This window comes from Coturnix japonica, chromosome 13, assembly GCF_001577835.2.
Source record: "Coturnix japonica isolate 7356 chromosome 13, Coturnix japonica 2.1, whole genome shotgun sequence".
Taxonomy (NCBI): domain Eukaryota; kingdom Metazoa; phylum Chordata; class Aves; order Galliformes; family Phasianidae; genus Coturnix; species Coturnix japonica.
Genome location: NC_029528.1, coordinates 3,767,668 through 3,789,313, shown reverse-complemented (window position 1 = coordinate 3,789,313; position 21,646 = coordinate 3,767,668). Strand labels below are relative to the sequence as shown.

Below are 21,646 nucleotides of genomic sequence, written 5' to 3'. Positions count from 1 at the left end.
GCTCTCAGTTTGTCTCTTGCCCCAGGACTCTGTAGAAGATGTGTAGCTGCTGCAGGGAGTGTGTGTCCCCTGGTATTCCAGATGTGTATGAGGAACGGCAAAACTAGCTGAAGTTGCAGATGTTACTTTAGTAACCATGCAGTATAATGTATCAGTCATTCAAGTGTGTATCTGTTACAGATTTTCTCAAGTATTCCCTTCACAGTCTCTGTACACCCGGGAGGAGCATTGACCTGGTAAACCTCACAGCTGAGGAAGCTGCATCAGTGAGTGGGATGTGGGCAGGACAGTCCTACCCACAGGACAGGCAGCGTAACGGCCTGGTCTCCTGGGGGAGCTGTGACACCGTAGGAGAGGCTGCTTGAGGAAGTGCTGCTCACATTTCAATTGAGCTTTAAGTTTCTGTTTGGCACAGTGTTACAGGCTTGGCCAGCATTGTAATTCCACATCAGAGAAAGCATAGTTTTGAGGGGAAAAAAAGCCATGAATTGAAAGATGTTTTATCATCTGGTGTTGGCAAGACAAGCTGCTCTCTGGTAATTGGTGACGTCTCTTCTCTCCATTTAATCCAAGTAGTTACCTTGCCTATTGCCTATTGAGTTTTATTGGGTATTTTAACTTCAAGGGAGTTAATTTTAGTTGTACTGCTAGAGTGCTGGGATAGAGCCATGTCCATAAAACCAGCAGCTCAATCTTTTTCTCATAATTCTGTTGTTTGTTAGTTTGCTTGTTCTTTTTAACAACCTTCCTCTTGGAAATTTGCTGATCATATGCTCATTATAACCTGACTTGGAAGTTATTCCTGAAACTATACAGGCTGAGCTACTGTGAAGTGTATGATTGTTTAGACTTCTCATCTCAAAAGAGATTTTTTTTTTTTACCTTTAGGAATAGTCCAGTTATACTGCCAGGAAACCTGAATATACTTTAAATATGGCACAAGCCTCAATCAAAACCCATTCCACTTTGCCTACCTAAGTCTGAGCATTCCAGCATGCCAAACTTCAGAAATGAGTCACTGCTTGGCACTTAGGACTTTCATTCAACAATTTGAGGCAAAAAGTGTTACATGGAGACTTGCAAATCCTCATTTATTTACTTATTTTTATTTATAAACAAATTTTCTTTTCTTTCTCTGAAGTTTTTAATGTTTGCTGTTTTCCAAACAACAGTGATCTAAGCAAAATTCATAGACCGGTGATAAACTGACTGATGTTTCTCCCATGGCACTGTATGAAGGGAAGGAATGAGTCAAACTTGCAGTTCTTTTCAGTGCCATATTAGAAAAGCCGATTCTACTTAAGGCCATAGTTAGTATTAATTTGTGAAGCCAGAGCACTCAGATCACAATAGTTCATGCAATCTTGGGCAGTAAGTGTTGGTCCTTTTTGTCCCTAACCAGCAACAGTGCACCCTCTGCAAATAACATGGAGAAAATACCCTTTCTGTGAAATGGAAAATCCTGGTATCTTTTGGATGGCCCACTGCTAGAGCAGCTACGCATAGCAAGAAAACTTCTGTCCCCCAGACAAACTCCTCTGGGTGGTGAGGGTGTCAGCAGCATGACTGATATACTGAGCCTCCTCGGGAGGATGCCTGTCAAATAAATTCTTGTTATGCTGCCTCCTGCCAGGTGATCACAGAGATCTGCCAGAAGCTCAGGGGAGAGCCAGTTGTTGGTCTTCTGAGCCAGAAAGGAGGCATTGTTGTAAGATGAAGCAGCCTGCGGGAGAGGACAGCAGCTTGCAGACAAGTGGGTGAATGATACTTCCTTAATGATAACACAGAGAGATTTAAAATGATCTTTGCTTTATTGCTTGTGAGTGCTTTATGGCTGAGGGAGGTGATGCATTCATATACAAGACTTTCATGTAGTTCCTTGTATACTTATATTTGTCTTGTATGGGCAGTAAATTTTCTCCCCTGAAAAAATCAGGCTGAATCTTTGGGTTTTGGGTTAACACACTCTTGTGTAGTTTGAGTAAAATTAAAAAAGACTATGCTGCCAACTTCTTTCTTTAAAAGGCTTTTAATCTGGGATCTCTGGGTCAGACAGGGTGGATCTCATGTATTACTAGAGGGAGAAATTGTTAAAGGCAGTTAAATACAGTCAGCTGGCCCCAAACACATAGACAATAACATATATACTCATCCTTGATTCCAGGGAGCTTTTATGTGCAGGATCTTGGTTTGGCTCTAAAGTCTCTTGATTTTGATAAACAACTGTGCAAACCACTCTTTTTTCTTTATGACTTATTTATAGTCAGTGCCTAAGCTCTCATTTCCTTGCAAAGAGGTGGTTGTTATTTGTTATGTTTCTAGAATCGGCAATGATTATCAGGATAGGAAATTCTGCACTTCCAAAAGCAGCATCTTACTGCTGTGCTGGCTATCGGCTCTTATCTCTTTTCGGTGTCGTAAATGTTCTTTCCTACTGGGTGGTATTCCTGCTGCAGTGTGAATGACTGCAATGTTTTGTATGCATTTGGTTTTGTGTCATCCTCATTTCTCTACGTGAGAAAATTCCCAGGAGTATTTAGCGTACGCGTGTGGATAAATCTCCTGCATGCCCCATAAAGTAGTTTACTGTGGGCCACTATAAAGCAGTCATTATGGGGTGATGTTTAAACTTCTGAGATTAACACAGCCTCTCAATTGCACTTACTTATTTTTATAGTGTAATTTAGCAGCTGAACCATGAGAAGTTATGGCATAGCAAGGACTCCTTAAAAACATGAATCCCAACTGTTCTTTTGGTTCCTTTGTGGTGTATTCAGAACAATTCTAGTATTTTGGTTTAAAAAGAAAAAACAAAAGAAAAATAAGAAGAAAGATTGCTGCTCAGTTGTTATGTGTTATGCATGTCTGAAATGCAGTCAGATGCTGGCGTGGCACATCCTGTGCTACAACTGAAAGCAAAATGCTTGAGCCTGATTTCTTTGCAGTGAGACATGGGCGATAGTGTTCCCTGTGTGCAGAACACTTCATCGCAGGCCATTTTGCAAAGGGAAATTTGCAATGGTGTTTTTGCCCGGATGAGGGAAGTTTGATCGGGCCTCTTTGAAAACCAGATGCTTTTAATGTGGTCACCACAAATGTAGATAGCTGTGAGATCATCCTCTGCTAACTTACCACTTCCATCAGAACTATGCCATGGGAATATTTCAGAATACATTATTGTTATTTTTTTTCTTCTGAGGTCTTCCATGTAAATAAACTGAATTGACCAACAAAGTTTTGACCATGACTGTCTTTGTTTTGCAAAGTTCTCTTGTAAACAGGCACCACGCTGGGCTTCCCTGAATAGCACCATCACTGCAATTGAAAGGGAGCAACAAAGGCATAGGAAATGAAATGTCCATTCAATTTCCTATTCATGTAAATGATAGTTTATCATACTGATTACTAGGTTCATGTGGTTAGGTTCTGTGATAACCCTTAAGCCTTTTATTGCCTTTTTAATGAACTGCAATACAACGTTGCCTCACCTGAACGCTGACCTGGTATCGAGGCATTCTCCAAACTCAGTGTTACATTGGCTATTAACTCATCGTTATATGCAGAGAAGAATGTCTCCTACCACAGCGTGCAGCTGTGATGCAGCTTTACTAGTTAGTGACAAAGTTCTTCCTTTAGACTACATGGCATCCCTGGAAAGAAATTTCTGAGTAATTTCTAAATGTATTTTTAATGATTATACCTGATTTCTTGATAACAGTTCTCACCGGATGACAGAATGCTGTACAAAGGAACCAGTGGGGCACAGATGGTACAAGTGTGAAGGTCATGTACAGAGAATTCAAATGGGCCCCCTTAGGTCATGCTTTGAAGCAGTAGTGGAATCAATAAAATCCATCACTCTCTTTTGTTCCAGTTTTGTGTCTTACAAATGAAAGAATACAAGTCAAAACTAATGGATTTATAATCTGGGCTTGTCCACCAGACTTCTGTCTGCCTAGTGGCTCAATTCTCCCATCTGACTCGACAAAAATTCACATTATCATCCAATACACCTGATGTTTTGAGGGGTCGAACAGTCCATCTCTTAGAGCATGATTGCTTGTGCACCTATTGCTTGCACTAGTTTTTGGAGTGGAAATATGAGTAAATTGCACAAGCAGATGGTTACTGCAGTGACACTGCTGTGGTGCGTGCGATTAAGTATCTACTGCTATGTGGAAGTGGGGAGTTAATATCTGGGATCTCAAGGTTTGCCCATTGTTTGGGGCTGGAATCATTTGGCACGTCATATTTTGAAATGTTTTCTCATAGGCAGTGATAATTACCTGTAGATTTATAGAGAATCTGTGTGTGGTTGTGTGTTTTAATGAAGAAAGTGGCTATTGCTACAGTAATATCTGAAGATTAATCTGTTAATGAATTCTCATCTTCCTAAGTTTGAAACAGCAGCTGGTTTTCTCCAGTCCAGTCAATGCTTAGTTTAAAAAAATAACATGTATTACAGAGTAATCTAAAAGAATGAATTCATCTAACATCTCATAAGAACATCTGGTGGTGAAGAGAAAGGTGGTATTTTAGCATGTCTTCTTGTAAGGCAGTGCAGTAACAAATGCATGTAAATTCAGTCTCGTGGGAATAATCTGAAATCAAAACAGCACTTCAACTGCAAAGTCATTAAAAAAACTTTCATGTAAGACAGCTGTGGGAGAAGGAGGTTTGGTATCTGTAATGGAGACAGGGAAGTTGTACTTCAGCTGTGGAAGTGAAAATGAGCAGCAGAGTTCAGAGTTTGTGTCTCTGTTGTACTGTCAGATCTGCAGTGCAACTCCTACACTGCTAATTCACCTCCATCAAGGTGTGTGAGTCTGCCACAGGGAGCATTGTGAATTCTCTCATAGATTTACAAAAGCAGATGACATTGGGCTACATACTTAAGTATTATAATTTAGTGTGATTCTACTGAGGGTGATATAGTATCAATTTGGTTATTATCTGAGAAAGTACAGTTCTGATGGGCCAAACTGGTTTGTGTTTTCACTCCTTTGTTGTGATGAGAAATTGAATCTTAACATACTTACCCAGCTGAATTGAAAAGCAGCTCTCTCACTGTCACTATCTCATTGTCAGGTGGCGTTAACTTGCTGTTCTGCTACAGGTTTTCTTCATTATGCTTGCCAAGGTCTGAGCATCTAAAAAAGGAAGAAGAAACGACCGTCAATAGGCACAACCCTCCCTGCATATGAAAGAGCAGTACCTGGTGCCAGGAGGATTTTCCACAATTAAGGTGTGTCTCTTATGTGCACACATGGGATGTCAGCTTGGCTGTGCTCACAGAGGTGGTGGGTTTTGCACAGTGGCCCAGAGATCATAATTTGACAATGGGAATTTGTTTAATCTGTAGAAGAATAAGTGGACTTATAGAAGTTTCTTCTTGTCTTGGTAGAGAGTGTAAGGGAAACATGTTGAGGCATGTCTGTTTTTCTTTGCTTTAATCAAAAGTGAGAATCCTTTGGTTAAATACAAAATAAGGAAATTTCCTTTTTCCCTGACAAGAGTGTTTTGGAAACTGAAGCACTTTCACACTTGGAGAGATGGGCCTGTTTAGCAAGGGAAAACCAAAACATTCCAGCGCAGCTAATACTGCGGCTTCCTCTGGTGCCTTAAGTTCAAGCCACAGCAGGAGGTGCAGACACCTAATGGGGATGCAGTCGCATTCTGGATCTTCTCTTTGGCAGAAATAATAAGATGAGTCACAATTAACCCATTCTGCTAAATTAGTGAGGCTCTTGGAGATGAGAGAAGGCTAAAGTCTTGCAAGTGGGATTGCAGTAGAGAGAGGCAGCGCTGTTGCTTCGGAGTATTTCGGAGTATTCCAGAGTCTCTGTGCAATGGGACAGTTGGGCCCTGGCTGTCAGTGCTGCTGTACCGGACTTTTCTTTGTGGAAATCAAGTAACTTTGTCATCAGGCTCAGGTTTCACAGAGCTAACACTTTCTTCAATAACTATAAATACTGAGATAACATACTGAGAAGGTATCTGGAGCCTTCCTATGGAGGAAATTGTGGTGATGCATGTGAAAACAGATGCGCCCATATGAATAATAATGAAAGCTCATGGGGTAGTTTATTTCAGGCTTGACTCTTCCTAACGTAATGTGCCAACTATGTAACTCAGAGCCACACTGTTAGCTTACGAACATGGCTCAGGCAATTTTCCTTGGCTGACACACCTGGAAAACTGTTTCTGTGCCTGGTTTTTGGGTTTTTTTTTTGTATGTTTTTGTTGTTGATTGTCTTCATTTTGCTAAATTAGTTAGACTTGGTTTATGAAATAAATGAAGCCATCTTGTCCCCATGGTGTAATTCTTGCCATACTGCTGGTAGAGCAGAGGAGCAGAGCTCCTCACCGCCTTGGTGAGGTAAAGCATTCCCTCTACCTGTGAGCCACTGCATTTTCAGTGCTAGAAAGTCTTGTCAGTGGGGAAACTGCTCCCTGGGGTAAGGTCAGGGTCCTCTTATGGTTAGTTTCAGAAGAATGAATGGAAGAGTTGTCAGTGGTCAGCTTGGTTACAAGGCAGAGTGCTTAATGCAAGACTGAGCAAATCATGGTGGTGTGGGAATTAATTACATCTTCATGGGATGGAGAAAGTACAAGTGTCCCAAAGATCACCAAGGGTTCAAAACTCAGCTCAGCTTCCTGTCAGAGGGAACCAATGGCCTTTATCACAGTACTCTTCATGGTCTTCCTCAATACTTCTTTTACTACAGTCCTTAAATTAGTGCTGGTGTACAGAGCACTCTGTATTTCATTGCCCACAAAATCTGAAGTCTTTTACACTGAAGCAGAACTGTGTCGAATGCTCAGCCAGAAAGGTGCCTTCAGAAGAAGAGATAACAAAAAATGTTCTAAATAACACCCTAAATAAGCACTTGCTGGGTTAAACCACAGGAAACTGACTATTGGCCTTTATCCTGTGTGACCATTTACACTGTATCCTTATCAGCATACCTGGCCTGGCTCCAAGAGATTGAATGGTGTTTGGATACAAGAGGTACAATTTAGAGCTCTGGGCTGCTTGAAAGGGACCGGGTGGTGATCTGTGACTCTGGAGATCAGGGAGATAAAGCCCCATGGTGGGCATGTCCCCTGACCTGCCACTGATGCTGGCCAGGTTGGGCTCCTGAGCACACCCAGAGGGGACAGAGCACTCCCAACGGGAACTGTCTCAAATCCAGATTCAAGTCCCACAGCTTGAGTCTGTCTGTAGTAGAAGGAGGAATAAATGAAAACGCTGCTGTCAAAAGATGTTTCACAGGGAATGTAAATAGTAGGCTGTTGGATAAAACAGGCTCAGACTGCTGATCCACAGGATAATATCTCTGGCACCCCCGGGGAGAGGCTATGGGACAAGAAACAACCACAAGGATAGCTGAAAGCTGGGAAGCATAACTCTGCCCTGGGATAGGGCTTATTATGCACATTAAAGTATAAGCATAGCTGCTTTGCCTTTGGACTTGAGCTAGCTCAAGCAAAATCATCCCAAATCACAGTGCTGTGACTTCTGCCTAGTATTAGCTGCTGCTGGTACAGCACGGGTGTTCCCCAGAACCATGTTTGCAGCCTACCAGTCACCAGTATTACCTGCATCATAGAGAGTGGCTGCAATGCTGGGAATGCTCAGCACCTCAGGAGGTACTTGGAGCTGTGTTAATTTAATTACTCCCTTTCTTCTTGCCTTCAAAATCCACTTAGTGATGGGGTGGAGGTGCCTTGTCCCTGTAATGGGTGGTGGCAGCTGGCCAGCAGAACTTCTGCCTGACAGGAGTGGAGATGCAGAGCTGGCTCAGGAGGTTTAACTTCAAGGCACTGGGCAAAAGGGAGAGAAATATGTATTGCTGTCTCTAAAGTTGTCATCTACCCTTGTTGGGCAAGCAACTGGAAACGGCAGGCCAGAAGCGTTGTGAGTTGGGAAGAGACAGGACAACCGCTCTCCTTGCCCTTGTTTGCATCTGGCCGAGCTGTGATATGAGACTGAAAATTCACAAGAGCCTCATTGCTTTCATAACCCTTCATTGCCTTCATAACCCTATATGTCAGAGCAGGGCACCCCTCACAGCTTGGGTCTGAGTGCTGGGCACGATGGCCACAGAGCACAACTGCTGCCCTAGGCACACAGCTGGCTGAAGCGCCCCAGCCCATGAGTCTGAGCCCAAGAGAGGTAATGGTTTGTGCCCCATTGTTTTACAGTCTTTCCCCTGACCTCATCATTATCATCTTTTATGGCATTCTGTGAGCTATTGAAAGCATTGGAGGAGGAAATTAAGGGCTGCTCTATACTGCCCAGGCTCTGTGGTTGTATGTCCCCTGATGAGCTATTCTCTCCTGTACATGCCCACAAGTGGTTTAAATTCACATTGCACAGGATAGTGAAAAAAGATGAGAGAAGAAAAGCTAAAATACTATCTAATATTTCCCTCTCTCTTTTACCTTATTTCTTTCTCCCTGTAAACCTCTACGTTCCCTTTCCACAATAGACTTATGATTCTTGTCTTTCATTTTCTGTCCCAGTCTGTCCCACACAACTGCTGCTCTTCTCTCTCACCTGCTCTGGTGAGCACTCCCAGCTGCAGCCACTGCTGCTCCCTGCTGATCTTGGGGTTCCCACCTGAGCCCTCCACTTCACTCTGCATTTCAGAGCCTCTGGAAGAGCTGAACTGGGGCCTGGACATGATGCAGACTTCAGATTCCATCTTTTCTAAGGCTTGAGAAGTCTTTGGTTGAGGTCCTCTTGGGCCAGGAATGCTCTCATGTGAAGCTGTCCCAGCAGAAACATTGCACCCTAGTAATATGTTTTGCTCCATCCTCCTTCTTGTTTATTAGCTAGAGGCCACCAGCAAAGTACTGTGTGTCTGGAGGAAAGGATGAAGGAGGAATTCATTCTGAAACTACAGTGTAAGTTGCATTTGTTTGATGGTCTCTCTTCCATAATCTCCCATTACAGAGCTCATCTCCTCCAGGCTTGTTGGAAGAAGGGAGATTTACTGCACTCTGTGACAAAGTGGAGGACATGGGATGTATCCTGGGAGAAAGAAGGGAACTAGAAAAGGGAAAGGGGTGGCTGGAAGCAAGTTCATGTCTCACTGCAGAGTTGCACACCTGGGGTAGGTCGCCTGCTGCTTCCAGCCACCCATGGGGACATCTGGAGGGAGCAACCTGCCTCACACACGAGGCTCTTATGCACCTCCACGTGCCTGCAGCAGAAGTGAGGAAGGACCAGCAGGTGTGCAGCAAATTCCCACCCTGCCTTACCGTAGGTGTCTTCTCTCTCTGAGCTGTAACCCTGCCCAGCAGACCCGCTGTGCCAGTCCAAGAGCCTGGCACAAATGCTCCCCAAACCCAGGCTCATCCCCTCTGACAGAGAGGGCAGCTGCAGCACCACCCCCTGCAGCTGGGTACTGTAGGTATTCTCCCCAGCTGAGAAGTGTTTGGGAAACACTTGTAATGCTTTTTCTCAGGTGTTGCAGAGAGGATTTGTTTTGTAAATAGCAAAGCTGTTAATTACCTTGACTTTAATAAGACCGGGCTGAAAAGGTGTTAACAAGTTTCTGTTGGGTTATGCTGGCTGTGAGCCACTGCACAGGGCTGTGTAATGAGAAGGTGGGTGAAGTTACTAAGAAAGTACTTCTGCTCAACAGAGAGAAAAAATCATTAGGCACTGGTTCAGCCAAAGACCTGGAGTAATGTGAGTTTGGCAGGAAGGTTCTGAACTGAATTAGAAAGCAGTTCTTCTCCAGCAGATTCAGTTTTGTGCTGGTGATATGGAGTGTCCAGTGCAGGCCTGGAGGGCCATTTCCTCCTGCTGCTCCCTGCAAGGTGTTGGTGAAGTGAAGCTCCTGTGGGAGTGTGTGTGCACAGCAGCTCTGAAAACCAAGGGGGAGGTCTGGGGATCTAACTTTAAGCACTTCACCTACAGAAGTGTTGCTTAGGGTTAGAACTGGTTTACTAACCAGTTGGTTAGTTTACTAATTGGTGACTAACTGGTCATGAAAATCTCTGTATGTTCCGGCAAGCTGACTACCAAATTCCCCATCCTTCCCTGAAAGCCTGTTTGTTAGTAAATCTCAACGAAAGCATCACATGGATGCTTTTACATCCTCCTCTACAGAATGGCTTTAGTGGAGGCTGACCAGGGGTTGATTAAGGGCCTTTAACTTTGTCATGCTAAGGGTTGGTTTTGCAAGTCGGAAAGGACCTGTGAGTTGTTTTCTAAGGCTGTAGGGAATTGCTGGTGCTCCCTGGTTTCGTTGCACCAGATGCAGCATGACAGGAATCTACGCTGCATATGAAAAGGTCCCTTACCCCACTAAAGAGAGGAGAATCTAACACTTGTCAGCTTGAGTGATGGAGACTGGCATTGAGAGCCATAATATTCATGTCAGAGAATTGCCAAGCCCATGCGGAAGCGTTCAAGATGGATGGCCTGGGGATGCACTCCTGACACTTTAATACGAGGGGAGGATACAGCACAAACATCTCGTACAGAATTATAATCCATGAAAGGGCACTGGCAGCATAATTTAAAGCTAATCCACCCAACAGAGAGTTTAACAGCTGAAGCGGGTTTGAATAGAGGAGGGCTGTAGTGGGGCAATGGGGCTTCTGAGCATCCCACAGCAGGGAACGAGCTCTCAGCCAAAGCGTAGCCACCCTGGACATGCTTCCCAGAGCAGCCTGTTGGCATGCAGCCTTCCTGCCTCCATTTCCCTCTCATGTCATTGCTATCAAGTTGTGAATTAAATAGGCTTGATGTTCATCTTGCTGGTGGTCACCTTGTTGGTGATATGGGCAGGCAGGGCTCTGAGCAGCAGCCCTCTGGGGGCACTGGGACTGTGGTTTGAGTTCATACAGCATCTGCTGCACCCACAGTAGGTTGTTTGACTTTCTCATTGGAATTGGGATTGTTATGTTCCTTATGGTAAAGCAATCAAATCCCCCTCAAGCATTTCTAAAGCCAAGTCCCCCTTCTTCACAAACATGAAGTAATTTACAGGTGGTTGGGATCAATGCCCTAAATTTGTGTTGATTTCAGGTAATTGGGAGTCAATATGTTCAGGTTTAAAGACACCACTTGTCCCTTTGCAGTGTTATGTTTGGAGACTGAGACTTTGTAACCTGCAGCTGACAAGACTTCACTTTACTGTGTGTCATCAGTTATTTTGAAAACTGATGTGTGAGATTTTGCTGTTGTGATAGAATTGTGTCTGAAATGGTGAGGTCAGCCGGGCCGGCAGCCTGCAGCTTCTTAGCCCTCGTGCTCACAGTCAGTGTGTGGTTACAGAAAACAAGTGCTTGCGGTGCTCCCTGACAGCACCTGATGGATCGGGACCTGGAATCTCTATTGTTTTGTGTGGAATGTAGTGAGAAGTGATGGCTGTTGTATCCAGGCAGGGGGGGGGATGAATGTGGGGGAGAGAGTTCTGCTCCCCCAGGACTGCAGTATGCGTCAAGGTGTGGCCCTAGGGCACACTGTTGTCTTCTGTCCTTGGTCAGACTCAGTGTTCACTCTGCATGGTGTGAAGAAGTGGAAATGGATCTCATGGGCTGATACTTAACTTTCTCCCAAGCTCTCCTTGCTTTGCATGTGGTCTTTGGCTTTTGCATAGGATCTGATCACACTGCCTCAGATAGTCTGAATCTCAGAAATGTAAATGAAATAAAAGAGCAAATACATTTGAGGGAGAAAAATCAATCTCCAGCATTCAAATGCAGTGCAGCAGGTCCAGGTGCCAGCTTGGCAAACTGCAGGCTGGGGGGAGCAGGGGCTGGTTTGTGGGGACCTGACATGAGTGAGATGTTAACTGTGATCCTCCTCCTCCGTGGGACCATCTCTTTGCAGTTGTGTTAGAGGAATAACATCTCCTTCCTGGTCTTTTGCTTGTTGCTATTGTTTCCAGTTCAACCTAGATTCTGGTGGCTTGCGAACAGATGCTGTTGTGGCAGCACTTGAAAAAGTGCTTGTGGTTTTTTTAGCTTTGGTGGTGTGGCCTTTTTGCTTTCTGTGGGAGCTTTGGAAACAGAAAAGAAACCCCCAGACTTGGTGGTTGGTTGCTGTAGCCCTTCCCCCTTTCAGGAAACTCTCAGTTGCAAACATAAACTCATGTTGGCCCCACTCCCAACATGTGTGTTTTGCACCTTGAGCAGCGGCTGTATTTGCTCATGTATGTGCATCATGACACACAAAGCATCAAAGTGTGAGTGCAAGGTGTGCGCTGCTGCTCCCCCCCAGCACTGAGACCCCTGGGGCTGCCCAATGGGAGGGTCCCTCCAGGTCTCCCACTGAGCAGCAGGGGAGCAGCAGGGGAGCTGAGCCCCAGGCACATTCACAGCTGGCCCCTGGTTTTCTCCCCCCTGCCCTAAGTTCAAAGTACTCCTCTCATGCCTGGGAGAATATTGCAGCAGTGCTGACGCTTTCCACATCAAAGCAGGGCTGCCTCTCCATGTCTGGGGACGTGAGGCTACAGACAAATTACAGAGGCACTGTAGCTTCAAAATGGGCTCTGGCCAGTGAGATCCTGAGCAGTCAGCACCAGGGGAAGGTTGGGAGTACTGCAGCATGGGTGTCACTGCAAATCCTGTAGGGAGTTACGGCTGTGGCCATGTTTCATTGAGGTCTGGGATAAAAGAGGCCTCTTGGTGACTTTTTGGATTAGTGATGGGGAATCTGGGAGGTGCTGTGCTTTAGAAATGGGTGGTTTAACACCTGAAGTTCTGCTGGGAAGTCTGAAAGGAAAAAGCCACTTGTTTTCATTATGGTGTTTATTGCAAAATACAGGCTGACATCTAACTCTTTAGGGATGCCTTGAAAATATATGGAGAAAACAGATTGTGCAAAGCAACAATTCAGCTTCTTAATAAGCAGCATTAGGCATAAAGAGTTCTTAATTCATATTTGCTATGTTGGTTTTCTAAAAAGTAAAGAAACTGTAAACAAATTACTTTCACCTGGTACGAACACATGAAGCTATTATCCATGTGGGTAGATGGTCTGGTACCAAACCACAATGTTTTAAAATTAAAAAGCAACCATGTAAACACAGTCCTTAAACCTATTGATGCCCTCAAAAAGCTGCAGCTGTGCTAATACAAACAGCAGCACTCAGAAAACCCTCTCACATCAGAAAGTGCACAAGTTTCCCCATCAGGAGCGCTTCCAAGCAACGCCTGTGCAGGATTAGGTAGGGGTGCTGGGGTTGTGGTGCCTGCACAAAAATGGAGCAACCCAACAGGACCAGCCCTGGTTATGGTGCCCGTTCATGCTAACGCTGCTTGACCTTGGCTGGCGGTGGTTCAATGCATGGAACCCACCGAAATAAGGTGAAACTCTTCCCTCTGTCAGGTATAAAGGGACTTCCCCAGGCAAGGCTCCTTCCCAAGCTCAGTTATGTGAGGGCTGCCACAGGTGGAGAAACCCACAGGTCCGCCTGGCAGGCATGGTTGCCAGCCTTCCCCTATCTCCTGTGGCCTTTGTTCCGCCGCTTGGTGTGGTTGGCGACGGTGGCATCGCGGCGGGCGCAGAAGTGCTTGGCCACCAGCTGCCGGCACTGCTCGCATCGCACCGTGCAGCACCAGTGGAACTTGCAGTTGCAGCTGCTGACCACCTCTGTCCTCCTCTCCTCCACTTTGAGGCCGCACTCTGTGCAGAGCCGCCGGCAGCTCCTCCGCTCCCATTGCGAGAGGTTCTTGCCAGCCTGTAGGCACTCGCGGCCCTCGGTGCCGTGGTGTCCCAGGCTGGCATTCCTTGTGCAGTAGTCGGGGGAGTCCTCCAAGAAGACGAGCTCTGTGGAGTGGACGTGGTGGAAGGCCTCGGCAGTGGCCCCGCGGCTGTCAGCGCTATTGCCAGCTCTCATCCTCCTCTTGTCCATCTCCAGCTTATGGGCTTGGTCATATTTCATCTTCAGGTAGTTGCCGATCTCCCGAAAGTCAGCGAGCTGGAGCCAGCAGGTCTGGATACTGCAGCTGCCTGACACCCCATGGCACTTGCAGGCTCGTTTCATCGTGGATTTCACAGCCTGGAAGGAAAAGGAGCAGAAGTTAGAGGCAGCAGATCGTTGTCATTCAAATCTCAATATATGACACTTCTACTATGGTAAGGAGTGGGTCAAACGTGACTTGTGCCACAGGATTTCAAGTCCTTCCAAGACACAAACTGATGCTTTTATCTCAGCTCTAGGCAAACATCTGTCCTCATCACTAATTAAAAGATGGAGATAACAAGCAGGCACAAGCTGTTGCCCCCAGCCCTTCTCTGGCCAGGGTAGAGGCAGGGTCATACCCTCCTGGCACTTCCCAGTCTGTGACTCATCTCCCTCATTGGCACATCAGCCCATCACCTGGCACAGACATCCTTCAGAATGTGTGAAAAGCACTGGAGTAACAACAGAGAGCTCTTGTGCATCTCCTCCAGGCCGAGCACTTCACAGCTATTATCTACTCACCTCCCTCAGGTATTTATAAGGTCCCAATCACTGGTATCTATGTGAGATTATGCCTCGACACACCCTATGAGATAGGTATGCTAAGTGCTGCTGTCCTTGTTTTTACAGACAAAGTTTGGCCTGAGCTGCTGTGCCCTCATGGGTATCGAGCCCATCCTCACAGCCAGCTTCCCTGCTGAGCAGCTTGGAAAAACCCACCTCAGGAATGCAAGCTGGTACTTGTGTTATGGATGTGAGCATGAAACTGGTGAGTTTCTGAATTAATGGCCTTAGTAGTTAACTGTGCTGCACACAGCTGCTGGAGGTGGAAATGGATCTTACTGCAGCTCCTGTTTAGGCTTAGGGTTGGATTCTGACTATGTTTTTTCTTTCCAAGCAAATATTACCAGGCCTAGACTGTCACAAGCAGTTGGGGTCCAGAACAGTTTACTATGCTGCCTGATGTTGTTTCCAACATGTACATTATTATTACTATTTGTATTACTACAATTACTATTATGTCTTTAAATATTTGACTTACGAGTCTCCCAACTTCATTGTTGTGCAGGTTGATTAGGGCACGGGTATCATGTCCTGTTTCTAAAGCATCCACAAAGAGTTTGGAAATCCTCTCCCCAAACTCCACATTGTCGCTGCAGCCTCCCCAGACCCAGCCACGGCCACCTGCAAGACAGACACGGATGGTAAGAACAGAGCTGCCCCAGTGGGCTGAGTTCTGCCCCAGGACATGCACTGCAGTGAGGCTGAGGTGACGGCAGCCCATCTCATTGCTGGTCGGTCACAGCAGGATGCATGTCAGCATCTTACCTACACGCCCGTTCCTGGAGTCGTCACAGCTGCAGCTCTCGAAGTCTCCCATGCTGCAGTTCCTGGTCAGGGTGTACATAACACCAGCGGAGCTGATGGCGTGCACAAAGGATGTCTCTCTGGTAGCTGAAGAAGGGAGAAAAGCTGTCACACACAAACATACGCACCAGTCATTGTTTAATGGGAAGGAAGCCCTCTTGTGAAGCCGTCACCATTCAGAAGGAGCAAGAAGGGGATAACAAAACAGACTGTGCAAAAGGTAAGGTGCTACAGAGATTAAATGCTCCTGACTGGAGTCACTCCAGGCTTCAGCATCAAGAGCCTCAGCAGGTTGGCACAATGTTCCGCAAGCATCCCTACATGGGACAGAGGTTCTTAGCAACAGTGGGATGGCACAGCCAGCAGTCAGATCTGTACTGACAGCAGTCTGGGTCCATGCTTCTGTTTCAGTTTCTTTATAGGCTTTCCTAACAGTCAGGGTGCCCTGGGCAGCCTGGTCAAGCAGTTGACAGCCCTGCTTGTGATAGGGGGTTGAAGTTCCAGAATGTTTCAGGCCCCTTCCAACCTCAGACATTCCATAATTCTGTTAAATATAATTTCAGTCCAGTGAAACAATGGCTGGCTGAAGTAGATAGCAGTCAAATATACCCACAGCTTTCTCTTGAAGGCAGTTTCCTAGAGCATATCCTGGGTTTCTCCCTTCCCCTCTCTTCCCCACTGCCAGCTGAGGTGCCCATAGCAGTGCTCGCTGTGATGCTGTACAGACCAGCGCTGCAGGCAGGGCTGAGCTCTGGCTTAGCAAGGGTACAGACCCAGAAAGAACCTGGGGTCACAGAAGGAACATTAGCACTGTTTCTTAAGAAAATTAACGCAGACATAGAAAAGCAAGCATGAGTTTTAGGGGTCAGAAAACCCTCTTCATCACCAGGTTGCTCATTTCAAGGCACTCACCACTGCGCAGGCGGTTGTGTGTGGAGAGCTGCAGGGCGCTCTCGGGGCAGTTCCAGCGCTCCCATCCAAACTGAAACTTGCACTCCTCCATCCCACTCTGTGCGCCCGCCGCCACACTGCTGGAGTACGTCAGGTATGCCTGCATGGAGAGCAGCGTCAGGGCCTGGTCTCTTAGCATTTATCCATGACAACAGACATATGCGGGCTGTGGGTCCTTTGCCTCAACAGGACTTGGAGCTGGAATGCTCCGGGAAATCTGGTTCCTTAGAAAAGCAGTATTTCCCATTTGCAAAACAAAATTGCTCTGCTTAAATTATTGACAGTGCTTGTTGTAATTACCTTAGGTCCTGTCATCAGAAAGTTGTTCACTGACCTGAAACAAAGAAAGGAAAATGAGCAGCACCATTTAACACAGGCTCAAGAGCATCCCCTCCCATGCCCCGAATCCTACCATGCTGCTGCATTGAGAACAGCTCCATAGATGCCCACGATGGAGAAGAGGAGGAAGGTGCTGCTCCTCATGGCTGTCAGAGCGTGGGACCTGGCTCCCTCCGTTGATCCCGCAGGTCCCTGGCAGGGCTGCCTCGCTGTGCCGCGATGTATCTCCAGATATTCGGGTCCAGGAAAGCTGCAGGAACCTGCAACCCTGATATTTATAAGGTGAAGTTCTGAATAGTCAAAACCCCCCATTCATTTGCTACCCAATGACTTAATGTGGTAAAAAAGCTTCCTCGCCAATGGGTGACAAGGAAACGCCTAATGTTGCACTTCAAAAGGCAGAGCGGTGTCACTGGGAGCTGTGATGATGTGAGGAGAGCAAACTTCCCTAACAATGGGCCACTTTTAACTCCACTCCACACCAGCTCCATCCCTTTCTCCCTCCCCAAGTGCACTTGCCTGCTCCCTTTCACACCCTGCTCGCAAGCAGAGGCCAGGCCCCCAGCTCTGCGATAACAAACCCAAGCATTTCTACAGCGCCCTGCCAGCCTGCTCCCTGCCATCACAGCTCTGTATCCTATACAGATCCACCAGAGACACACCTCCCGGGTCTTCTTGACTCGAAGAGATTCATTTAATGGTGTATTTTTTCCCCTCCTTGCCTCCTTATGATGAAAATTTCCGTATTTCCATCCTGATAATAGCGTGCACGTCGCGGCAGCGTTTGGAAATCTCTCCAATTCACGCGGCTGCAGCTTGGGAACGCTGTGTGAATCACTTATGTGGTTTGCTCCATGCTTCAAGGCTGTAATTAGGGGAACAGTTTTCCGGGGGTTGCGATTTCCCTGCAGCGAGGTCTGCCCTGGCTTCTGGCTGCTCCGTGCACGAGCGCTGCCTCGGCCCCTCCACTTCATCCCCGTGTGCTTGGAAGGGAAAATCCTTATCAGAGGAAAACCAAAAGGCCTCTTCATAGTCACGGTCATTAAGGGCTGCGGGAGCTGTAATGGAGCAGCAGCAAGACTTTGTTCATGGAAACTTCTCGAGTGGTTTTCCTGTGGCTGAGCAGCCCCAGCCAGGCCAGCTCACCCTGTGCAGGGCTGTCCTTGTCCCGCTGCTCTCATTTCCCCATCGAGGTGCTGACGTTTGGGCTCCTGCTGTTGCTGTAAGGTAGTGTGCTGCGGGGCTGCAAAGCGGAGGTTTGGGCTGTACGGGGGTCAGGAGCAGACTGTGCCTCAAATGTGCCCACTGGTCTGCCCGTGGTGTGTGTGCGAGCACGGTGAGAGCCCACGTGGAGCTCCCGATCACAGGGAGCACAGGGACACCCCCACTTCTCTCCCCTCACTGGGCACTGAGTGAGAGGAACATCCCCATCCAGCCCCTGCTGGAGGGAAATGGGAGTCAGCACGGCAAAGCCACCAAGGACCGCTGGCAGTCAGAGGATTAAAAATGCAGATTGGTTCAAAATGCAAAATGCCTTCCAAGTGAGCACCACGCTGGTGCGCTGCCGCCAGCACGGCAAAACCCTCTGTGAGTCAGCACCGTAATCATTACCATCCCAAGCAGATCCTACTTGTTAGAGCTGTCAAAGGACAATTACTGGGAATGAAGTGTTTCCCATGTATCAGCGAGGTTCATTGATTAAAGCCTGTGCATATGGCTTGGAAATCTGCTGTGCGTTTTCTAGATGCACGCATGTCATTTGGGGCTTTGCGTCTGACTGTCCCTGGGGGCACATTGGTGGTTTTTTGGTGGATTGGGTTTTTTTGGTATTTAGTCTGGAAGAGCCTGTACAGCTGAACAGTTTTGGCGTGTCTGTTATGTCAGCTCGCACATGATCCTCCTATCTAATGCCAGAAAAATAACAGCTTCTCTGGGCGTGAAGTGCGGCTGCAAGCACTCATTGCAATTGGCAGCACCGCACAGTTATTTGCCTGGGTTGTTAAAATATATCTTTCCCTATTAAAGCCACAGGGATCTTAGAAGTCACTTGTAATGTTGTCACTTCTGCTGGTTGTCAGCAAACAGAGAGCTGTGGGGATTTGTCAGCCTGCTCAGACCCATGGGCTGGGACGGTGGTTTTGCTGAAGAACTATTCCCACCACCCAGACCTCATGGTAAAGCAGATTTTGCTCTTATTGTGTTGATAAATTTTGCACTCATAAAGTGCTTTGCTCAACGCTCTTGCAGCAAGAGAGATTAAACATCGCAGACTCTCCTTTGTAGTCGGGTAAATTGAGGCACAGAGCCTGCTGCGCATCAAATCTCGAAGTAAATGGCAGAGCCTTACGGGCTGTAGTTATTCCAAAGCTGATTTCAGTGTTTTGCTCCCCAGGTTGCGGGGTGGTGCTGGCTCATCCATCACCCACGGGACAAGCCTGTGCTCACTGAGCCCTACAGCTCATCTGCAGAATGCTGGAGGAGTTTTCCTTCAGTGTTTCCATTCCCTAGAAACTCACAGGGAAAAAAATCTGAAAGCAAAATTTCTGCTTAGTTTACCTGGTGGTGCAGAAAAGCAGCGGCCGACAGTCCTTGCAGCCCTGAGCTGTGGGGTTGGTGGGACCGGCAGAGGCTCCTCACTGCTGCAAACAGCTGAGCAGGGAATGCTGGTTGGGAATTGGTGTCCTGGGTGTCAGCCAGAGCCCCTTGGCTTTACTGATCAACTAGTGATGCTTTGTTTCTTATTTTCCTGCTACGCGACCAAACAGACAGTGCTTGCTGTGAGATGATGGGAGTCCTGAAATATTTTGGTATCTGCCCCAAGTCAAGAGACTTTAACAGAGTGTATGCGACCCTGTATACTCAGGAAACCCTATTCACATCAGAATATGGCATTTAAAGGATGACACACACAAGGCTGCACGTAGAAGCCCATGCAAAGAGGGACGGATGGGCTGCGTGGGGATCAGGAGTGCAGGGAGCAGCAAGGGGAGCGAGCACTGCTGGCATGGAGAACAGCAGATAAAGCACAGACAGCTCACTAAATTGCCCTGGGCAGGTGATACATTTGGACCCCTAGCGTCAAATCCTGCATTGCTGGCTCCGTTACAATAAAATCCACCTGGGTAATTAGAGGGCCACCCCCTCGTCAGCAGTGCCGGAAGCGGCTGCGTTTTATTGTGCTCTCCTCAGGAAGCCACCCAGTCCCCCAAGGTGGTGCCATGCCCTTGGATTGCACACAGTCTCCCTGCCAGGAGAGTGTTTTGTTTTGCTCCAGAATGATCCATCACCGAGCATTGAATGAGTGCCCAGGATGCTCAGCTCTTGCTTTTCAGTCTTCCCAACATCAGGTTTCCCATAGTGGGGAAAATAGATTCATGTCTGCTTTGTGTGCTGCAGTTCCCAGCTGCAGGAGCAGCCTGCAGGACTCAAGCCTGAATAACGAATATGTTTTGATTAAGGAATGTTAATTGAAGATTGGGTGAAACTGAAATTAGATTTGGTGCCACACCTACCCCGCAGGCTCAGTCCTCTTGATTGTACCAACCTCTATGTTGGTACATAATTAGAAGTGGGCTCCTGTTCACTACACAGAAGCTTAAAAGCCCAGTGGTGCAGTTGGAGGCTGCACTTTGCTGCGACCAAATGAGAAGCTCCCATCTCCTGCCTCCATGCAGCAGCTCGTCCCTCTCAGTTGTACCAATGCAACCAGTTTTCTGTTATTAATCCTGATTCCCAACACAGCCTCATGCTCTGCATGGTGGGGCAAGCAGTGAACTTCATCAGGGAAGCCTGGAATGAGCAGCTCCAAGGTTAGAGGCTCTGCTAGTGAAGGAGACACCTCGTGGAATATACTATAGGACCTTAAGACTATAGGTGCTTTAAGGACCACAGGAGGTGTGAGGCTGCACAGTCTGGGCTCTGCAATGGAGACTTCAGCCCTTGAGCACACTGGGATGTTGCTTCTGGCAAGAGAAAGGCGATTTATTTCACTTGCAAGCAGATAAAGGGCATTTGTTCCCCATCCTTCTCCCCAGTTTTGCATTGCATGTTTTAAGTCTGTCCTTTCCCGCTACCTTCCTGCCCTAATGACTTCTCTGCTCTGTCTGTACAACCTCACCCATTCCCAGACTCCCAGAGGCAGCTGCTCTGCCACCCAGCATTGGGGCTATAGGCAGATTCCAGTCTGGGTAAGAGCCCAGCTGTGCATCCCTGCACGGGTACACAGAAATCCCATTCTCCTGGCCCCAGATCTCCCTCCAGCAGAGCAAAGCTGCTCCTCGCTCGGCATCTCCACTTGGGAAGGGCTGTTAGGTCTGCCTGCCCATCCTCACAGAGCTGGATGTGTTACTAAACCCCCATGGCTACTCTGTGCTTCTTTCTCTGCAGCATCCTAAGAGGAGATGAAGATACTTTTGGGCAACCAGCTTAGTCCTTCTGCTGCTTGAGCTGCCATGAAGAGCAGAGTAGGACAAGACACTGGGGTTTCCATCAGCCTTTAGTCTGCCATCCCTCAGCTCTGTGACCCGACGGGCCTCACCTCGTCTGCTCCTCCAGGTGTGTCTTTCAAAGCCCACGGGGCTGTTTACACATCAGCACAATAAAGCAGTGCCGGGAGTTTTGTTTTCCTCTCCCTCGTTAGAGGAAGTGTCATGCAAAGCAGTGTTAGTGCAGCAGATAGGTTACGGCCTAAGTATGTGGGTATCTCCCACTCTGAAAACACAGCTCCTCAGCAGATAAACTCCTGGCCAGGAAGAGATCAGGACCCTGATATGAAGGAAAATTATCACCTCCTTCTTCACCGCTCCCATTCGAACTTGAGCTAAGTTAACTGCTGAATAACATTGCTCGTGTGGTGCTCCACAGCTCTCCACACCACCGGGCTCTGTGTCCCTCAATGGCTGTGGCTCTGCCCCCTCTCCTGCCCTGACCCACTCTGTGTCCTGGGGAAGCCCTGAGCCCAGATACCCAGATACGTGGTGTGGAGCTGGAGCTGTGCAGCTGTGCAGGGCAGTGGTTGGCAGCTCTGGCAGCAAATGGGGGCAGTTTTCAGCGTC

General features: G+C 47.4%; 1 protein-coding gene and 1 long non-coding RNA gene across 2 annotated transcripts; one reads left to right on the top strand and one right to left on the bottom strand.

Annotated features, from left to right (window-relative positions):
• Window positions 1-12,768: 12,768 nt before the first annotated feature.
• On the bottom strand, window positions 12,769-19,933 carry WNT8A (Wnt family member 8A). The gene is made up of 6 exons (XM_015875601.2): window positions 16,666-19,933; window positions 16,554-16,587; window positions 16,215-16,353; window positions 15,264-15,389; window positions 14,977-15,119; window positions 12,769-14,030 (listed from the first exon to the last, which is right to left on the bottom strand). Exons 1-6 carry the CDS (start codon window positions 16,902-16,904, stop codon window positions 13,470-13,472), a joined length of 1,242 nt encoding a protein of 413 aa, XP_015731087.1. The 5' UTR covers window positions 16,905-19,933; the 3' UTR covers window positions 12,769-13,469.
• On the top strand, window positions 14,125-16,730 carry LOC107320096. The gene is made up of 4 exons (XR_004308881.1): window positions 14,125-14,465; window positions 14,565-14,703; window positions 15,004-15,522; window positions 16,559-16,730. It is a non-coding gene; the product is annotated as an uncharacterized LOC107320096 (long non-coding RNA).
• Window positions 19,934-21,646: the final 1,713 nt, after the last annotated feature.

Excerpts from the sequence above, each read along its gene's own strand:
- WNT8A (XM_015875601.2), bottom strand. The coding sequence starts at position 16,904 with ATGGGGGGTTTTGACTATTCAGAACTTCACCTTATAAATATCAGGGTT. Across the intron at positions 16,354-16,553 it reads TTCTGATGACAGGACCTAAG|GCATACCTGACGTACTCCAG; the intron begins GTAATTACAACA and ends CTCTCCATGCAG. Across the intron at positions 15,390-16,214 it reads ACACAACCGCCTGCGCAGTG|CTACCAGAGAGACATCCTTT; the intron begins GTGAGTGCCTTG and ends TCCCTTCTTCAG.